We start from the raw sequence: 17,898 nt of genomic DNA on the forward strand, positions 1-17,898 counted from the left end.
GAAGCTCTTGATTTGTATCTGCATGATTTTATGCATTGTGCTGCTGTCAAGGGTTGGCTAATTAGATAACTGATTACATGTATAGTGTAGGTTAGCTCCCTCTGCTGAGTCTTTGTTTTTCTCTATCCTCAGCATGCTCAGTGGTGGTTAAGGCACTAATGTCTGCAACTAAAACAGGCCCTATAAAATATTCTCTTCTATCTCTACTAACAGGGACTGGAACTGAGCCAAATGGTGTTGCACTGAAGGTCCCTTCCCAAAAGCCCATTCCTACAACAAGGATGTGCAGTAAAGAAATGATAGCCGCTCAGAAGCAGTCTAAACATCAGGACAACAAGCATTTTTTCTTGAGTTTCAGGAATAAGGTATGCCATATATTTTTGTGTGAAACCAAAGGAAAACCCAAAACAATGAAGAACATGTTGGTCCAAATGATGTTCTCTGAAGAGGTGAATGTCTCTCAACCCTAATGGTGTTTATTTCCATTTCAGAAGAAACACCAAGCAGATAAAACAAAACAAAAAGAATCACCAGTTTCAGTCAAACCTCCAGTTCCAGCTATCAGCTGTTTACGCAGTCAGTCCTTCCAGATCTCTGCAAAATGCCCTGAACAGTCAAGTGCTGCTAAGAGGACATCTTCAAACTTGAAGGTTAAGAGAACAAGAAGCTCTTCAAATAAAGTAACTAAAGAGAAGCATAACCATTCCTGGAAGATGCTGCAGGAGAGCTTATGGCAGGAACGCAATGTTGTGAAAACAAGTGGAATCGTGAGCAAATTGGCCAAGGACGAGATTATCCTTCAGGAGGTATTACAATCATGGCAGAAGAGTTGACAAAAATATAAATACTCTTAACATCATCATCATCATCCAGCTCTTCGTAATGTGATCTCTTTGTGTTTGTATCTCTCTCTTTCTGTGTGTGTGTGTGTGTGTGTGTGTGTGTGTGTGTGTGTGTGTGTGTGTGTGTGTGTGTGTCTTTCTCACTGTCCTCATGTTAGAGTATTTATGAAGTGGCAACTTCTGAACAGTCCTATCTTGAACGGCTTACTGTTGTTGTGAATCATTTCATGGACTCTCCAGAACTAAATTCAGCTATTGGTCCCAGAGACCAAAAATCACTCTTTTCCAGCATCCACAAAATGAGAGAGCTCAGCCAGAAGTGAGTCATCACTTCAGAAAACACACAGAGAGAAATAATAACCCAGTATTAATGACTAGGATGTTTATGACTATGTATATGATTGGATCTTATTGTAGGTTCCTGGAATCAATGGTTCAGAATTTGGGCTCCAGTTTGTTTTGTGAAGTTCTCTGTAATGTTGTCCATCATTACGCCAGTAGATCGTTCAGTGTTTATGTGGATTACATCCGCAACATGCCATCCCAGAAGCACACACTCATCAACCTGAGGTAGAAAAGATTATTTAATAATCATAAAATACACATGATCTGATAAGTTTGACTGCCATCTGTCCTGTGGAATCAGGATTGCAAGCAGGAAGTGCATTAGTGCAGCTGGAGGCTTGATGATACCAAATTAGCTGCTGGTTTTGCAAGAGTGACCTTGTGATTAAGGGTCTGTGCTCTCAGTCTCTCATAGACACACACATAGTGCTTGTGACTTAACCTCAAGTGACCCCACCCTGCCTAAATCAAAGGCTTATGATGAATACTCTACCGATACAAAAAAAGCACGAATTACAACTTACGCTACTTTCATGCTACTGTAGTTGTTAGTGTATTTTTGGGTTCTTCTTGTCAGGAAGGAGAGCCCTCGCTTTGTGGAGATCTTAAACAAGCTTGAGGAGGATCCATGTTGCAATCGGCTGCCTCTTGACTCGTTCCTCTCACTGCCTTTTCAGAGGATCTCCCACCTCAAGGTCTTAATGGAGGTGAGAGAGGAGAACCAAATGTGCAGAAATAAAACGGAACTCAATGAACATGATGTTGTATCATGCTTCTGTCTGAAAATGTTTCCCGTTGCAGACAGTCCTAAAGAGGACACCCTCAAAGTCAGATGTTCAAGCCTCTGCAGAAGCAGCCCTATCAGACATTTCTGAGGTAAATATAGTGGTGTCTTGTAAGTGATGTAATTCTTTCTGAAGAGTACAAAGCTTTGTGTAGCCTTGAAAATGTGCCACTGAGCATTTGAAGGGCTTAATAAGTTCATGTGAATGTATCCACATATGTTATATGGACACGAGTGTTTTACTGGGAAATACAAGACTTGTATTTTTCATACAAACTACATCCAGGACATTGAGTGATATATTTGTCTAGATGTCACTCGTGAGGATATCGATGAATTGTTTTGATAAATTTGGGTACTGTTTGTATGTGAATGTGTCAATATAATAAAAGAAAATCACATATTGGCTTGAAGATCTGAAGTTTATATTCTCGTGTTGAAAAACTCATATTTTTCATACAACATACATTGTGGATTTGAGTGACATATTTAAATAATATTGGCTGGCTTTTTTTCATGGTATATCATATTCTATTCAGCTAGCATGATATTGAATAAGTCAAAGATGGGTTCAATATCATGCTAACTGAATGGAATATATCTGCTCTACCATGAAAAAAAGCCATTATTATTATTATTATTATTAATTCCGGTGGCACGGTGGTGTAGTGGTTAGCGCTGTCACCTCACAGCAAGAAGGTCCGGGTTCAAGCCCCATGGCCGGCGAGGGCCTTTCTGTGCGGAGTTTGCATGTTCTCCCTGTGTCCGCGTGGGTTTCCTCCGGGTGCTCCGGTTTCTCCCACAGTCCAAAGACATGCAGGTTAGGTTAACTGGTGACTCTAAATTGACCGTAGGTGTGAATGTGAGTGTGAATGGTTGTCTGTGTCTATGTGTCAGCCCTGTGATGACCTGGCGACTTGTCCAGGGTGTACCCCGCCTTTCGCCCGTAGTCAGCTGGGATAGGCTCCAGCTTGCCTGCGACCCTGTCGAACAGGATAAAGCGGCTAGAGATAATGAGATGAGATGAGGTCAAGATCAAATAAGACATTTCCATTCAAATAAAACATTTGCACTCATGAAGCCTCGATACAATGGGATTTATCATGGACTTAAATACATTCAGAGATACCAGATTTTGGAGTTTGAGCTCTGACTGCAAATTATTCCATGTAGTTGGAGCAGAAAACCTAAAAGCTCTTCCCCATTTCTGTTCTAACCCTAGGAACAGTAAAATGTAAAAAGTCCAGAGAACGGAGACTGTAGGCTCTATTATTCAGGATTATAAGAGATGATAAATAAGATGGAATCATCTCAAGGATAGCCTTGTAGATAAAGACATACCAATGGCCAATTGGCGTGCATATAAAGATGGCCAATTTACTTTAGTGTATAAGACACAGTGATAGAGCTCCACAGTTTATGATAAACCTCAGAGCGCCATGATACACACTATCCAGCACGTGGAGGCATTGAGCGGAGGCATTCATATATAACACATATATAACTTCTACCTTGCTGATGCCACAATATGCTTAGATATGGTCAGATAAATGGTCGGTTATGGTCATTTTGAGCCCATGATACATTTGGCTCAATTCTTCAACTTATCAGTTTGGAACTGTGTGTGAGGGGGAAAAAACTTGGCAAAACAAAAGCAGAGGTGGGTAGAGGAGCCAAAAAACCTTAACCAAGCACAAGGAACAAAGGGAAACAAGACGTTTACACATGTTTTGTTTCTCCTTGCTCCTTGCAAAGCATTGTGTTGTGTTTTCTCATTTCTGCCTGCCTTGTTTTATGCATTTTATCCTGCCAACACTGACTTATTGTTTTGTTCTTATTTTTTGTCTTCTGGACTACCTCCATTGCCACATGTCCCTGTTTATAACAGCCACCTGTTTCCTTGTTTTCTCTTGGACAGTTAGTGATATGTAAAGAGTTTCATATGTCCTACTGCAACTTGAGTTGTAACTCCATGTTTATAACTGAAATTTGGTATGACGTATTATTTGTTTCTGTAGGTGCTGGAGGTATGCAATAGGGAACTGGGTAAGATGAAACAGATTGAGGAGCTTGTCAACATTGCCAACAAAGCAGAATTTGAGTGCAAGGTGACCCGAATGTTAAAATTTTCATTTCTGTCAAAGGAATCATTTTGTTTCCTTTCAATTTCAGTGAATTTGAAACAAATAAAGGTTTAATTTCCATTCCTACAGGTGAAAGTAGTTTCAACTCAGTCTCCCTCTCTGTTTCCCTCCCATTATCAAAAAGAAGTATACTTCAAGTTCATTTTGTTAAGTATACTTAAAGGAACAGTCCACCGTATTTCCATAATGAAATATGCTCTTATCTGAATTGAGACGAGCTGCTCCGTACCTATCCGAGCTTTGCGCGACCTCCCAGTCAGTCAGACGCAGTCAGACGCGCTGTCACTCCTGTTAGCAATGTAGCTAGGCTCAGTATGGCCAATGGTATTTTTGGGGGCTGTAGTTAGATGTGACCAAACTCTTCCGCGTTTTTCCTGTTTACATAGGTTTATATGACCAGTGATATGAAACAAGTTCAGTTACACAAATTGAAACGTAGTGATTTTCTATGTTATGGAAAGTCCGCACTATAATGACAGGCGTACTAACACCTTCTGCGCGCTTCGGCAGCGCATTGATACAGAGCTCAGATATCAATGCGCTGCCGAAGCGCGCAGAAGGTGTTAGTACGCCTGTCATTATAGTGCAGACTTTCCATAGCATAGAAAATCACTACGTTTCAATTTGTGTAACTGAACTTGTTTCATGTCACTGGTCATATAAACCTATGTAAACAGGAAAAACGCGGAAGAGTTTGGTCGCATCTAACTACAGCCCCAAAAAATACCGTTGGCCATACTGAGCCTAGCTACATTGCTAACAGGAGTGACAGCGCGTCTGACTGCGTCTGACTGACTGGGAGGTCGCGCAAAGCTCGGAGAGGTACGGAGCAGCTCGTCTCAATTCAGATAAGAGCATATTTCATTATGGAAATACGGTGGACTGTTCCTTTAAGTAAAGTATATTTCCTTAAGTATACTTTTGAATATTGATATCAATGTACTTACAGTATACTTGTAAGTAAACTAATCTAATACTTCTTGAGACTAAATTGGCCCACTTTTAGTTTATAAAAAGTATACTTTAAGTCTAAGAGAAGTAAACTCAGAGTATACAACTAGTATTTTTTTTATTTTGTACTGCAAGTGTACTGCAAGTAAACTTTTATACTAATAGTTTACTAGTTCTGTACTTGTAGTCCACTCTTTAGTTTACAAAAGCATACTTCATAGTATACTGGAGATATACTATGAGTTTACTTGTTTAATAATTCTAGTCCATTTTTTAGTTTACTTAAGTATACTTTGTAGTATACTGGAAATATACTATTGGTTTACTCGTTACACACTTCTAGTCCACTTTTTAGTTTATAAAAGTATACTTTATAGCATATTGTAAATATACTATTAGTTACTGGTTATATACATCTAGTCCACTTTTTAGTTTTGAAGTATACTGCAATTACCCTTCTAGGTATACGATTAGTTTTCTAGCCCTAACCCTTACCTCATGCACACTACCGGTAGACAACTTAAGTATTTTGTACCTTAAAGCAGATACGCAGAACCTTTATTTTAAAATAAATTTCTGAGTGGATAGTATTTCCATCCTTGGCTCTTGTATGCTGCATAAATGGGAATAAAAAATATATATTTTTGAGAGTTAAAATCGACTGCAAAGTTGGCATTCGAGCTGCCCCGCTGAGCCAGCCAGCCCTGAGTGCGTGACGTCACAGCGGGAACTGGTTTTAAGGCCGAGGCCTTTGACAGCTATAGACCAAAGTCATATAAATAAAAATTTATGGTGAAAGTAAGAAATACTGTTACCGACTTGCTCAACTAAGACTGATTTGATTTCATTGATTGTGGGTTGACTCTCATTAAAACAGGATAGGTGTTATAACTTATGCAGCATACATGTACATGCATGCATTTTCACTGATAAAACGTAAAAGGCTAATTAAATAATCAGATGAACTGAGACAATCTCATTCTGAAGCAAATTAAGTAATCTTATACCGGTAACTTAAACACACAATACAAGCTACATGTATTAATCTAAATGCAGGTAAACAATGTGTTTTTGTATCCAAATGAGAGTCGGCGCTTACCCGTCTGTGTTCTTGCTTCTTGAAGGCTGATCTTGTGGATGATTGTTTTTGAAACAATCTGATTTTCAGTTGTTTGTTCAGTTCTCCATTCATTCGCTTCTTCCACATAAGGGCGAGATGGCAGCGATATCCAGTTTAGAAATCAGACAGCTGGTCCACTCATTCACTTTTCTTTGTACTGTATATTCCGCCATTACTGCTCAGCTCAGACAGTTACTAAAACCTGGGACAGAATGGGATGTCACCGGTTTTAGCAACAACTGCGGGGAGGTCACTGCCTGAGTGATAGGTCCCGTCCCATCCCGTTCCGTCCCGAGTTTTACCAACAACCCTCGGCTCACGCTCCGGGAGGACTGGTGCAACTGAACTCACTTTCCTTTTAAAAAATAAATAAATAAATAAATAAATAAAATACTTTCCTTTTCTTGTAGTTTTATTTAATTGTTGATCCTGCACCCTCTTTCAGTACAGGTTTATGGCCAACGCTCCTCAACAGATCAGAGGTCTCATATGCCCCTTTTCCACCAAAGCAGTTCCAGGGCTGGTTCGGGGCCAGTGCTTAGTTTGGAACCGGGTTTTCTGTTTCCACTGACAAAGAACTGGCTCTGGGGCCAGAAAAACCGGTTCCAGGCTAGCACCAACTCTCTGCTGGGCCAGAGGAAAGAACCGCTTACGTCAGCGGGGGGGTGGAGTTGTTAAGACCAACAATAATAACAAGACCGCGAAAGATCAGCATTTTTAAGCAACGAGAAGCAGCAGCTGTACAAATGCGAAGTCATCCATTATTATTATTGTTGTTGTTGTTGTTGCTGCTGCTGCTGCTTCTTCTGTGTTGTTTTTGCTTCGATATTTGCGCCAAGGTTTATGCAAACGTAGCGACGTACAGTAACTGACGTATACAACGACGTAACTGACGTATACAGCGACGTAATGACGTGGCTTCCCTTAGCACTGCGAGCTATGGAAAAGCAAACTGGTTCTCAGCTGGCTCGCAAGTTGAACGAGTTGTGAACCAGCACCAGCACTGGCCCCGAACCAGCCCTGGAACTGATTTGGTGGAAAAGGGGTAATACGAGTCTTCAGTAAAATGTGCAGAGCAGAGGAGAGACCACTTCACAGGCGCCCAGTGTGTCCGTGAACTTCTCGCAAAACGCGTCCAAATCTTTGCAGTTTGAACATTTTTGGATTATGAATGCAATGTAAATCCACCTTCTGTCATGTTGCTGCACCGACCAAAAACACATCTACGTGGCATGGTGATAAATTAGCTCAGAATGGAGGATCGGAGTTGCAGTCAGCTCTGTGTTTTAGTATAGCGGAAATGGCGATGAGACCGATTAGACTTCCTGCTGTGACGTCATGGACATCAAGGTCATTCACTCAGACCGCTACCTATATGAATCACTTTAATCATAAAAATTACTATATTAGATTTATTGTTAACGCTTAAAACTATTCCTGTGCCATTCTTGAGGTCTCAAGGCATTTATAAACGAAAGTGAGGCCATGGCTCTGCGTATATGCTTTAAGGTACAATGAAATTATAAAAGGTAAGAATTCACAAAATAACAACAGATACTCAGGATTAAGAACATATTCATTTTCTTTAAAAATCAAAATTTAAAGCAACATTGTATTAAATGCCAAAGTATAAAAACATGACAGTGACAACTGAAATTGACATCCAAGTTCTAAAATAAATAAATAAAAAAATATTCCACTCAGGAGAAATTAAAAAAAAAAAAAAAACTTATATGGAATCACAGACATACCTAAGAGTCAACAATACTGAAGCACAACTACAGGGCAAGTATACTTAAATATAAAGTATTAAAATATTTGTGCCTTATTACACTTTTGTTAAGTATATCTTCATCAAAAGTTTAAGTATAAGCTTAATATACTTAGACTTTTCTATATATTTTCAGTATAAGCCAAGTATACTTATGTATAACTTTATTAAGTATATCTCTGATAAGTAAATAAAAAGTAAACTGAAAGCATACACTCTTATTTTTAGTTTAAAAGAAGTATACTAGAAGCACACTTGAATAAACTTCTTTCATGTCTGTATCTTTCTTTCTTTCTTTCTTTCTTTCTTTCTTTCTTTCTTTCTTTCAGGCTTTGCCTCTGGTGTCAGCCTCTCGCTGGTTAATCAGAGATGGTGAAATGACCCAGCTTGCTCTGAACGAGAACATTCTTGGCCAGAAGAAAAACTGCCCTGTCCATTTGATCCTCTTCAATGATTTGCTCCTGGTGACCTCAAAGAAAGGGTGAGAATGACCTCTAACGAAGACATAATCATGTAAACCATGTTCATGAGAGCCACACGTTGCAAAATAAAGAATCTTTTTAATTTAAAGTTGTGCTTGCAAATTTACAATTTTACTTACTATATTCGGTTTCTTCTGGGCTCTGCTAGTCACAGAATGCCTCCTTCATTTATTTCTGTGTCATTTGCATTTTAAAATGCCAATATGTAGGTCAGATAAGTATGCGGTGCATGATCATGTCCACCGGTCCCTCATTGAGGTCACAGAGGGTGCTGAAGTGGAGGAGGATCTGGAAGGGTATGATGTGAGCAGAGTATTTAAACTGGATATTTTGAAGAATCACAGAGGAATCCCATTCCGACTTTTACTACAGGCTTCCACAGTGTGAGTTGATGAGTATAAAATTACTGAAATCAATCAGTCACATTAACTATTTAGGAATTACAGCCATTTCTACATAGTCTCAACATTTTGACAGGCTCAAAACTAATCAGACATTTGACTGATACAGTTTCATGGGGAGGTGTGGCCTGTTTCCTCATTATTTTATGGCAAATTAAAGAGATAAATGGTAGCCAAGTCAAAAACACAATACAGGAGGTCGGCCTATAATTGTCAAACTCTACAACCCAGAGACAGCTTCATGAATTAACATAATTACAGTAATGGCATTGAGCAGACACTGTTATCCAGAGCGACATACAACATACCCAAAGCAGTCTGGGGAGTAGTTGGGGGTTAGGTGCCTTGCTTAGGGCACTTCAGCTATTCCTGCTGGTCCAGGGAATCGAACCAGCGACCTTTTGGTCCCAAAGCTGCTTCTTTAACCATTAGGTCATGATTTCCCACATACAGAATGTTTACCAGAAGAAGCAAACCACTGGCGACACTGAAGAACAGAAAGGCCAGATTAGATGTTGCTAGAAATCTTGCCAAGATTCTTTAACTTGTACCAGAATGATGGAAAGAGAAGAATATGGAGAAAGAAAAGGAAGAGCTCATGATTCAAAGCATGCTACACATCTGTCAAACATTGTAGACATGGGCATGTATGGATGCTAGTGGAACATGGTCACTGGTGTTTATTGATGATGTGACTGCTGAAAGAAGTAGCAGAATGAAATCTGAAGTGTGCGGAGCTATACTTTCTGCTCAGATTCAGTCAAGTGCTGAAAAACCTGATAAAATGACACTTTAGAGTCCAGATGAATAATGACACAAAACGTACCATGAAAGTAACCCAAGAGCTCCTTCAGGCAAGGAAATTAAATGTTCTTAAAGGGCCAAGTCAGTCAACCCATTTGAGCACGCCTTCACTTACTGAAGACAAAACTGAATGCAGAAATACCCACAAACAAGGAGCAACTGAAGACAACTACACTAAAGGCCTGGGAAAGCATCTAAAGGAAGGAAATAGCATTTGGTGATGTCCATGGGTTCCAGACTTCAGGCAGTCAATGGCTCAAAGTATTAAAAATAATGCTTACATTTAACAGTTATTCCACAAAATCGAGTCTTACATGAGCTGATAGCCGGCGATAAAGCACGTAGCGCTAAGTTGACCATCAGCCATGTACGACGAGATTGAGTGGAATAACTGGTTTATTCTATCCACATTCACTGGATTTTGAGAAACGGCATTTTTATTTTTTGCAAATTCGGTAAATAAAAACTTTATACAAAACGTCTGACAAAATCATTTCCACTTAGAATGTAAACAAACAGGCGAAATGACAGGAGCAATTTGTGGAAAATACAATAAGAATAATTCTTGAAAAATAAAGATACGTTCTTAGCATCAAATACTTTTATTCCATATTGTGTTGCTTTTTTGGGGTTTTGTTTTCAAGTAGTTTTTATTTCGTCCTTGGTTGGTTCAGCAACACGTGCCACCATTTTGTTTTTCTCTACTCACGGTATTGAGGTATTTCACCTGATGTCACAGGGTCACGTGACGCCCCGGTGTCCGCTATTTTGGACGGCAAGCTAGCTAATGTCAACAACAGTAGCTAGTATGTTACTGTAGCAATGTTTACGTTCAGTCATTTGGATGACTGTTAAAACCTTTCAGTCTCAAGTTTTTCCTTTACTGGATTTACTAGTTTACTGAGCCAGCGAGCCCCGGAGCGCTAGCTAGCCGGCCAGCCAGCCCCGGAGTGCTAGCTAGCCGGCCAGCCAGCCCCGGAGCACTAGCTAGCCGGCCAGCGAGCCCCGGAGCGCTAGCTAGCCGGCCAGCGAGCCCCGGAGCGCTAGCTAGCCGGCCAGCGAGCCCCGGAGCGCTAGCTAGCCGGCCAGCGAGCCCCGGAGCGCTAGCTAGCTGGCCAGCAAGCCCCGGAGCGCTAGCTAGCTAGCGCCAGCCAGCCCCGGAGCGCGCTCAGTAAACTAGTAAATACAGTAAAGGAAAAATTTATAACGGGCCATGTCTCAACAGACTAAGAAGTTATTTCAATGACATTTAATAACATTTTGTTTATCCTGAGGACCAAAAGTAAATGAAAATGTGAACAAATCTTAGCTGTCAGTGAACAATCCTGGTGGAAGCAGGTAAATGTCATTCTCTAAGGCTGCTAACCTCAATTTTTGCAAATGCTTCTCCCTCTGCTCACCCTGTAAATGCCCTACGTCGCTGGATAGCGAAGGTGTTTTCTGCATCTCGCTCCTTTTTCTTTTATGTTTTTCGTTTGTCGCCTTCCTCGCATTCAAACTGATTCGAGCCGTGCCGTCCAAAATGGCAGCATCACATGACTTGGTCACGTGAGTGAAATACCTCAATATGAGCCGATAGCCTAGTAGTAGAGTAGCCAATCAGAGCGCGCGATTGCTCATGTCCAGTGAATGTGGATAGAATAATTGTTTGTTTGTCCTGTTACTTTTGAGCCTGTGAAAATGGAGTGATGATGTAAAAAATGGCTGTAATTCCTAAATGGTTTGTGCAATATTTTTGTTAAACCCTTTGTTAACTGTGTGTACACTTACTGACCAGGTAATTAGACACACATACACACGCACGTGTGTGTGTGTGTGTGTACACAGTACACTACAGACTATAGCTCTTAGCTCTTCTTTTTTTTCCATGCACAGTTGTCCTCTAGCTATTCATCACTGTCAGTTTCTGTCAACAGCACTATAGTTTGCTTGATATTTTTGGCTGGCAGTGACATTGTGGTGTTAAAATGTCTAGCAAATCTGCTGTACCTAACACACACATGCCAACAAAACACACACCACCATGTCTGTATTAGTGTTGTGCTGGAATGGACCACCGCCCAAATGATATCTGGTTAGCAGTGGTCCTATGGTGGTTCCTTTTCATTCATGAACAGGGTAGAGGGGGCTGACAAATTGCACACAGCAACAAATGGTCTACAGTCAGTAAATGTGTCCCTCCAAATGGTAGGTTTAACACCCAATGAGTGTCCATTACAATGTGGAAAAAATGCTGTTGTGACAGAGCGAATACAGTAAAAGGCTACACTGTCATGAACAATATACTTCCCAGTATATATTTGTAGTACAGGTAGAAATTTAAAAGTCTGTTTGATATGTCAATTTGTTCATCTCCACACTGTTTCTGTTCTCAGAGAAGAGAGAGACAGCTGGATAAAGGTGCTGAGGAGTGAAGAAGGAGTGTATGAAGAGTGGGGTAAGTGTCTGAGGTTCAGAGGAAGGGGTCAGTTTGCAGAACACAAACTTGTGAGTATATCTTGGAGTGGGACAGATGGGTGTTTGTTTTAGTTCATGCTTGATCTCCAGGGGTGAAAAATATCGGAATACTTCATTACTATACTTAAGTATTATTTTGGTGTATTTATACTTTACTTATTGGGAGCAGCCATGGCCTGAAGGTTAGAGAAGCAGCCTTGGGCCCAAAGGGTCGTCCGTTTGATTCCTGGGACCGGTGGGAAAAACGTGAGGGGAGTTGAGTGAATGAACAGCACTTTCCCTTCCCTCTGTATCATGGCTGAAGTGCCCTTGAGCGAAGCACCGAACCCCCAACTGCTCCCCGGACGCTATAGCATAGCTGCCCACTGCTCTGGGTATGTGTGTGCTCATTGCTCACTTGTGTGTGTTCATTGCTTCAAAAGGGTTAAATCCAGAAGAGGAATTTCACTGTGCTTGAGGGTACATGTGACTAATAAAGGTTTCTTCTTCTTAAGCAGAAATACTTATTATACTTTTTACTCCTTAAATTTCTATTTAGACCTTCAAAACACTCATTACAAATCTCAAATATCAATTCAAGTCAGTGACTCTATGTTACACTGTATATAATGAATTACTGTGTCATTTTAGTTGAGCATCAAATCAGTGTAGACAAATCTCAAGAATCTCAATGCCATTGGCGATGACGTTCTCATGCACCAGTAAAAAATGGCCCTACCTCAGTACAATATTTCAAAATGCTTGAGTAAGCAAAGACTTGTATAAAATACATTGTCTTCTTTAACTCCCGAGAAGGCATAAATGTCTTGTGAATGTTGTATAGATAATGTGTCAAAATCTTATTCAAATAAACATGGAAGTATCCAGCAAAAATTGACTTAAAAGTAGACGGCCTTTCGATTTCATAAAATCGGTGAAATTTAGTTCCCTCTGACATTCGGTTGTTGTGATAGATGTTTATTTCTGTAATATCTCACAAAATATGAGGCCATTCTGTGGCTGGGAAGTTATTTAATTTGAGGGGATTCCCGAGCAAATAATGTGCATGAAATCACTTGCTTGTCAAGCAGACAGAGGAAGTCCGTGTGTGCATGCGCAGGTTTACCTTTGACCGTGCACTGACAGTTACATCATTCTGTCGCTAAACGAACAGCTGATCACACCGAGGTGCTCGCTGACCGCCGATATTTATTAGTTTGGTCCTGCGTTTCCTTTCCTTTGCAACATAACGTCTTTTCTTCTCTCTTTCCATTACTGTCGATCTTCCACGTTTCATTCTCACACTCACATCCTCCATTTTTCTCTCTTGTTTCAAATTTCTATCCCGCAATGCCTTGCGTGAACGGGGAAAGCCCACCACATGATGCATGATGTAGTATCTTGTATTGTGTCATAGTGAAGCAAGAAAATATAACAGAGAATTTAGGGCCACATGGCACTAAATTCATTAATTGTTCTATTTTAAAAAAAAAATAAATAAAATAATAATAATAATAAAATTGGAAGTCTATGATTCAAATTCAGTAGCTTTCGGTCCACTAAACAAAAAAATAATTGGGTGTCATGGAAAATTCTTTTTATGACCTACACTTGAAAAATCTGAAAGGCAGTCTACCTTTAAGTTAAAAAAAAGCTGCTATTTGTACTATCGAAAACTGTGAGAAATTACTTTTTTGTTTTAAAGAAACTCCACTGTTTTATTCTGAAAACACAAGTCAGTCTCTTCTTTGCAATATTTAATTTTACTTGAGTACATTTTGCTCAATACTTTGATGTTTATTTGAGTAAGATTTTGACACATTCAATGCAACATTCATTTAACTATAATTTCTCAGTACTTCAATGTTTGTTGAAAAAAAAACCCACATCTGCAAAAAACAGGCTGTGGGCTACAATTTTCAAGTTAACATGTTATCTTTTAATAATGTGCATATTGGATGCACATTTAAGTATTTATTAAGACTGTTTTTAAGGATATGGCAACCTGAGGTGGGGCAGCACGGTGGTGTAGTGGTTAGCGCTGTTGCCTCACAGCAAGAAGGTCCGGGTTCGAGCCCCGTGGCCGGCGAGGGCCTTTCTGTGTGGAGTTTGCATGTTCTCCCCGTGTCCGCGTGGGTTTCCTCCGGGTGCTCCGGTTTCCCCCACAGTCCAAAGACATGCAGGTTAGGTTAACTGGTGACTCTAAATTGACCGTAGGTGTGAATGTGAATGGTTGTCTGTGTCTATGTGTCAGCCCTGTGATGACCTGGCGACTTGTCCAGGGTGTACCATAGTCAGCTGGGATAGGCTCCAGCTTGCCTGCAACCCTGTAGGACAGGATAAGCGGCTATGGATAAATGGATGGGCAACCTGAGGTCATATAAAACACCCTAAACCATTTTTACCTGAAGTTCTGTGTTACTTGGGAAATGCCCACTAGAGGACAGAATTGTGCTTTTAATGCAAATCCAGCTTTTTCTTTTGACTCGCAGGGTTACTGAATTACATAAACAATATCATGTTTGTTTCTCAGATTGTCCTCAGGTGCGATGTATTCAGGCGTATGATGGACAACAACCTGGAGAGCTTAGTCTACAGCCGGAGGACATAGTCAGCATCATCCAGAAAACATCTGATGGTAATTAAGACAGAGTTACTGATAGACGTTATAAAATACAGGCGGCACGGTGGTGTAGTGGTTAGCGCTGTCGCCTCACAGCAAGAAGGTCCGGGTTCGAGCCCCGTGGCCGGCGAGGGCCTTTCTGTGTGGAGTTTGCATGTTCTCCCCGTGTCCGCGTGGGTTTCCTCCGGGTGCTCCGGTTTCCCCCACAGTCCAAAGACATGCAGGTTAGGTTAACTGGTGACTCTAAATTGACCGTAGGTGTGAATGTGAGTGTGAATGGTTGTCTGTGTCTATGTGTCAGCCCTGTGATGACCTGGCGACTTGTCCAGGGTGTACCCCACCTTTCGCCCGTAGTCAGCTGGGATAGGCTCCAGCTTGCCTGCGACCCTGTAGAACAGGATAAAGCAGCTAGAGATAATGAGATGAGATATCAGTGCATACTGTATACATATTGCTCATAATATGTCTTAAGGTAGTCATACACTTATTTTGGGATGATACACTAACACTGTGCGGAGTTTGCATGTTCTCCCCGTGTCCGCGTGGGTTTCCTCCGGGTGCTCCGGTTTCCCCCACAGTCCAAAGACATGCAGGTTAGGTTAACTGGTGACTCTAAATTGACCGTAGGTGTGAATGTGAGTGTGAATGGTTGTCTGTGTCTATGTGTCGGCCCTGTGATGACCTGGTGACTTGTCCAGGGTGTACCCCGCCTTTCGCCCGTAGTCAGCTGGGATAGGCTCCAGCTTGCCTGCGACCCTGTAGAAGGATAAAGCGGCTAGAGATGATGAGATGAGATGAGATGAGACACTATCACTGGGTTCGAACGTGCTGGTCAACCGGGACCATTCTGTGTAGAGTTTGCATGTTCTCCAGTACCTGTGTGGGTTTCCTCCAGGTGCTCTGGTCTCTTCCCACAGTCTAAAGGCGTGGATTAAGTCAACTGGCTACTCTAAATTGTGCAGGTGTGAATGTGAGTGTGAATGGCTGTCTGTCTCTCTGTGTTAACCCCTCGCTAGATTGGCGACCTCTCCAGGGTGTAGCTGCTTCTCACCCAGTGTTAACTGGGATTGGCTCCAGTTCACTCGTGACCCACAACGGATAAATGGTATAGAAAATGAATGAATGAATTTTCCCTAATTAGTGATTTGCCTGACCATGTGACTTATGTCCATTTCCACTGGTTACTTTCATACACAGCTTGCTTTAGAGATGTAAATGAATTACTGGTTGAGATTGGACTCTTTCAGTAAATACTGAGTCAGAGTTATGGTCATTGAAAGGTAGACTGCCTTTCAGATTTTTCAAGTTTAGGTCATAAAAAGAATTTGCCCTGACACCCAATTATTTTTGTTTAGTGGACCGAAAGCTACTGAATTCGAATCACAGACTTCCAATTTTGTTAGTTTTTTAAAATAGAACAATTAATGAATTTAGGGCCATGTGTCCCTAAATTCTCCGCTATTTTTTCCCGCTTCACCATGACCCAATTCAAGATACTACATCATGCATCACATGATGGGCTTTCCCTGTTCACGCAAGGCATTGTGGGATACAAATTTGAAACAGGAGAGAAAAATGGAGGATGTGGGTGTGCGAATGAAACGTGAAAGGCCGACTACAGTAACGGAAAGCGAGAAGAAAAGATGTTATGTTGTGAAGGAAAGGAAACGCAGGACCAAACTAATAAATATCGGCGGTCAGCGAGCACCTCGGTGTGATCAACTGTTCGTTTAGCGACAGAATGATGTAACTGTCAGTGCACAGTCAAAGGTAAACCTGTAGATGGCAGAAATGCAACACTGGATGCCAGCTGCCGTAAAACCCAAAAGAAGAAGAAAAAGAAGGTAAACCTCCGCATGCGCCCATGGACTTCCTCTGTCTGCTTGACTGCGCGAAGTGTGTGATTTCATTTGCTCGGGAATCCCCTCAAACTTCTCAGCCACAGAATGGCCTGGCTTTTTTTTTTTTGGTGAGATATTACAGAAATAAACATCACAATGACCAAATTTCAGAGGGAACTAAATTTCACCGATTTTATGAAATCGAAAGGCCGTCTAGCTTTAAGTTTGTTTATATTTTGAGGAAATTGCATCAATGAAATTTGTTAGAATATATCACAAATATTTCTGTGCATATCTATAACTGAGACAAATCACGAACTAGAGTGATGTAGTAGAGTCTGAGGAATACCCAAATCCAAATCTACACACCATGCTGACAGTGCTACCATTTCTACCTGTGTCTTTCTCCAGTGTTTCTCAGTGTTTTCCGGAGGTATAATGGAACGGTTCATATCTAGTAAATGTGCAAGTGTAAATACAGATAGGATATTTGGAGCAAAAACAAATACAGAGACTGATTAAAATAGTGTAATTGCATTACACTTCTCAGCTGTTTTAAATATCAAATACATCTCATCAGAAGTGCTGAGAAACCCAGTAACATACTCCACTTCTTCTCATGGCAGGTTTAATGGAGGGTCGGAGAGTTCCTAATGGGGAGAGGGGCTGGTTCCCTGCCAAGTGTGTGATTGAGATCCCTAATGAGCACGTGCAGAGACGCAACCTGTGTCAACGCCACCACGTCCTCCAGGCAGCTGCAAGCATGCTAAAACGCCGTAACGTTGGTCAGGATCAGCACACCACTATCTGTTTCAACAAACCTTAATTAGAATATGTATTATGTGCATATTTATTAACCTTATCGAGCCAAGGTCAATGTAGCAACACTTAAAAACTAAAAAGGCACTGGAAACTAACTGTAGGCATGTTTAATATGAGATTTTATATTTTGGCTGTTCAATAAATTAAAATGGAATTTTGAAATTTCTTATGTATATTGTGTAGTCTGTATGATTTCCTTCAAGTTGTGTACTGTGTATTGAGAAACTTGACCTCTGAACATTCATGCATTCATCTTTAGTAAGCACACTATCCTGATCAGAGTCAAGGTGGATTTGGAGCTAATCCCAGGAACACTGCATGACATGGCCTGTCCATCACAGGGCAACATGTACGTGCACACACGCACGCACGCACCCCCCACCCCCAAGGGACAATTTAGCAAAGCCAATTCACCACATGTTTTGGGAGGTGAGAAGAAACTGAAAAACCAGGAAGAAATCTACAGGGACATGGGGAGAATGTGAGATTCCACATAGGCAGTAATCTGAGGATCAAACTTGGAGATCCGGGA

The 17,898-nt window shown here is 41.0% G+C and overlaps 1 protein-coding gene across 1 annotated transcript; it reads left to right on the top strand.

The window, feature by feature from the left end:
- Nucleotides 1-1,089: 1,089 nt before the first annotated feature.
- On the top strand, nt 1,090-17,443 carry LOC132884477 (ephexin-1). Its single transcript, XM_060918330.1, has 10 exons — nt 1,090-1,161; nt 1,260-1,412; nt 1,765-1,894; nt 1,989-2,063; nt 3,990-4,079; nt 8,287-8,438; nt 8,649-8,822; nt 12,020-12,081; nt 14,614-14,718; nt 17,171-17,443. Exons 1-10 carry the CDS (start codon nt 1,142-1,144, stop codon nt 17,368-17,370), a joined length of 1,161 nt encoding a protein of 386 aa, XP_060774313.1. The 5' UTR covers nt 1,090-1,141; the 3' UTR covers nt 17,371-17,443.
- Nucleotides 17,444-17,898: the final 455 nt, after the last annotated feature.

The sequence above is a fragment of the Neoarius graeffei genome, chromosome 4, assembly GCF_027579695.1.
Source record: "Neoarius graeffei isolate fNeoGra1 chromosome 4, fNeoGra1.pri, whole genome shotgun sequence".
NCBI lineage: Eukaryota > Metazoa > Chordata > Actinopteri > Siluriformes > Ariidae > Neoarius > Neoarius graeffei.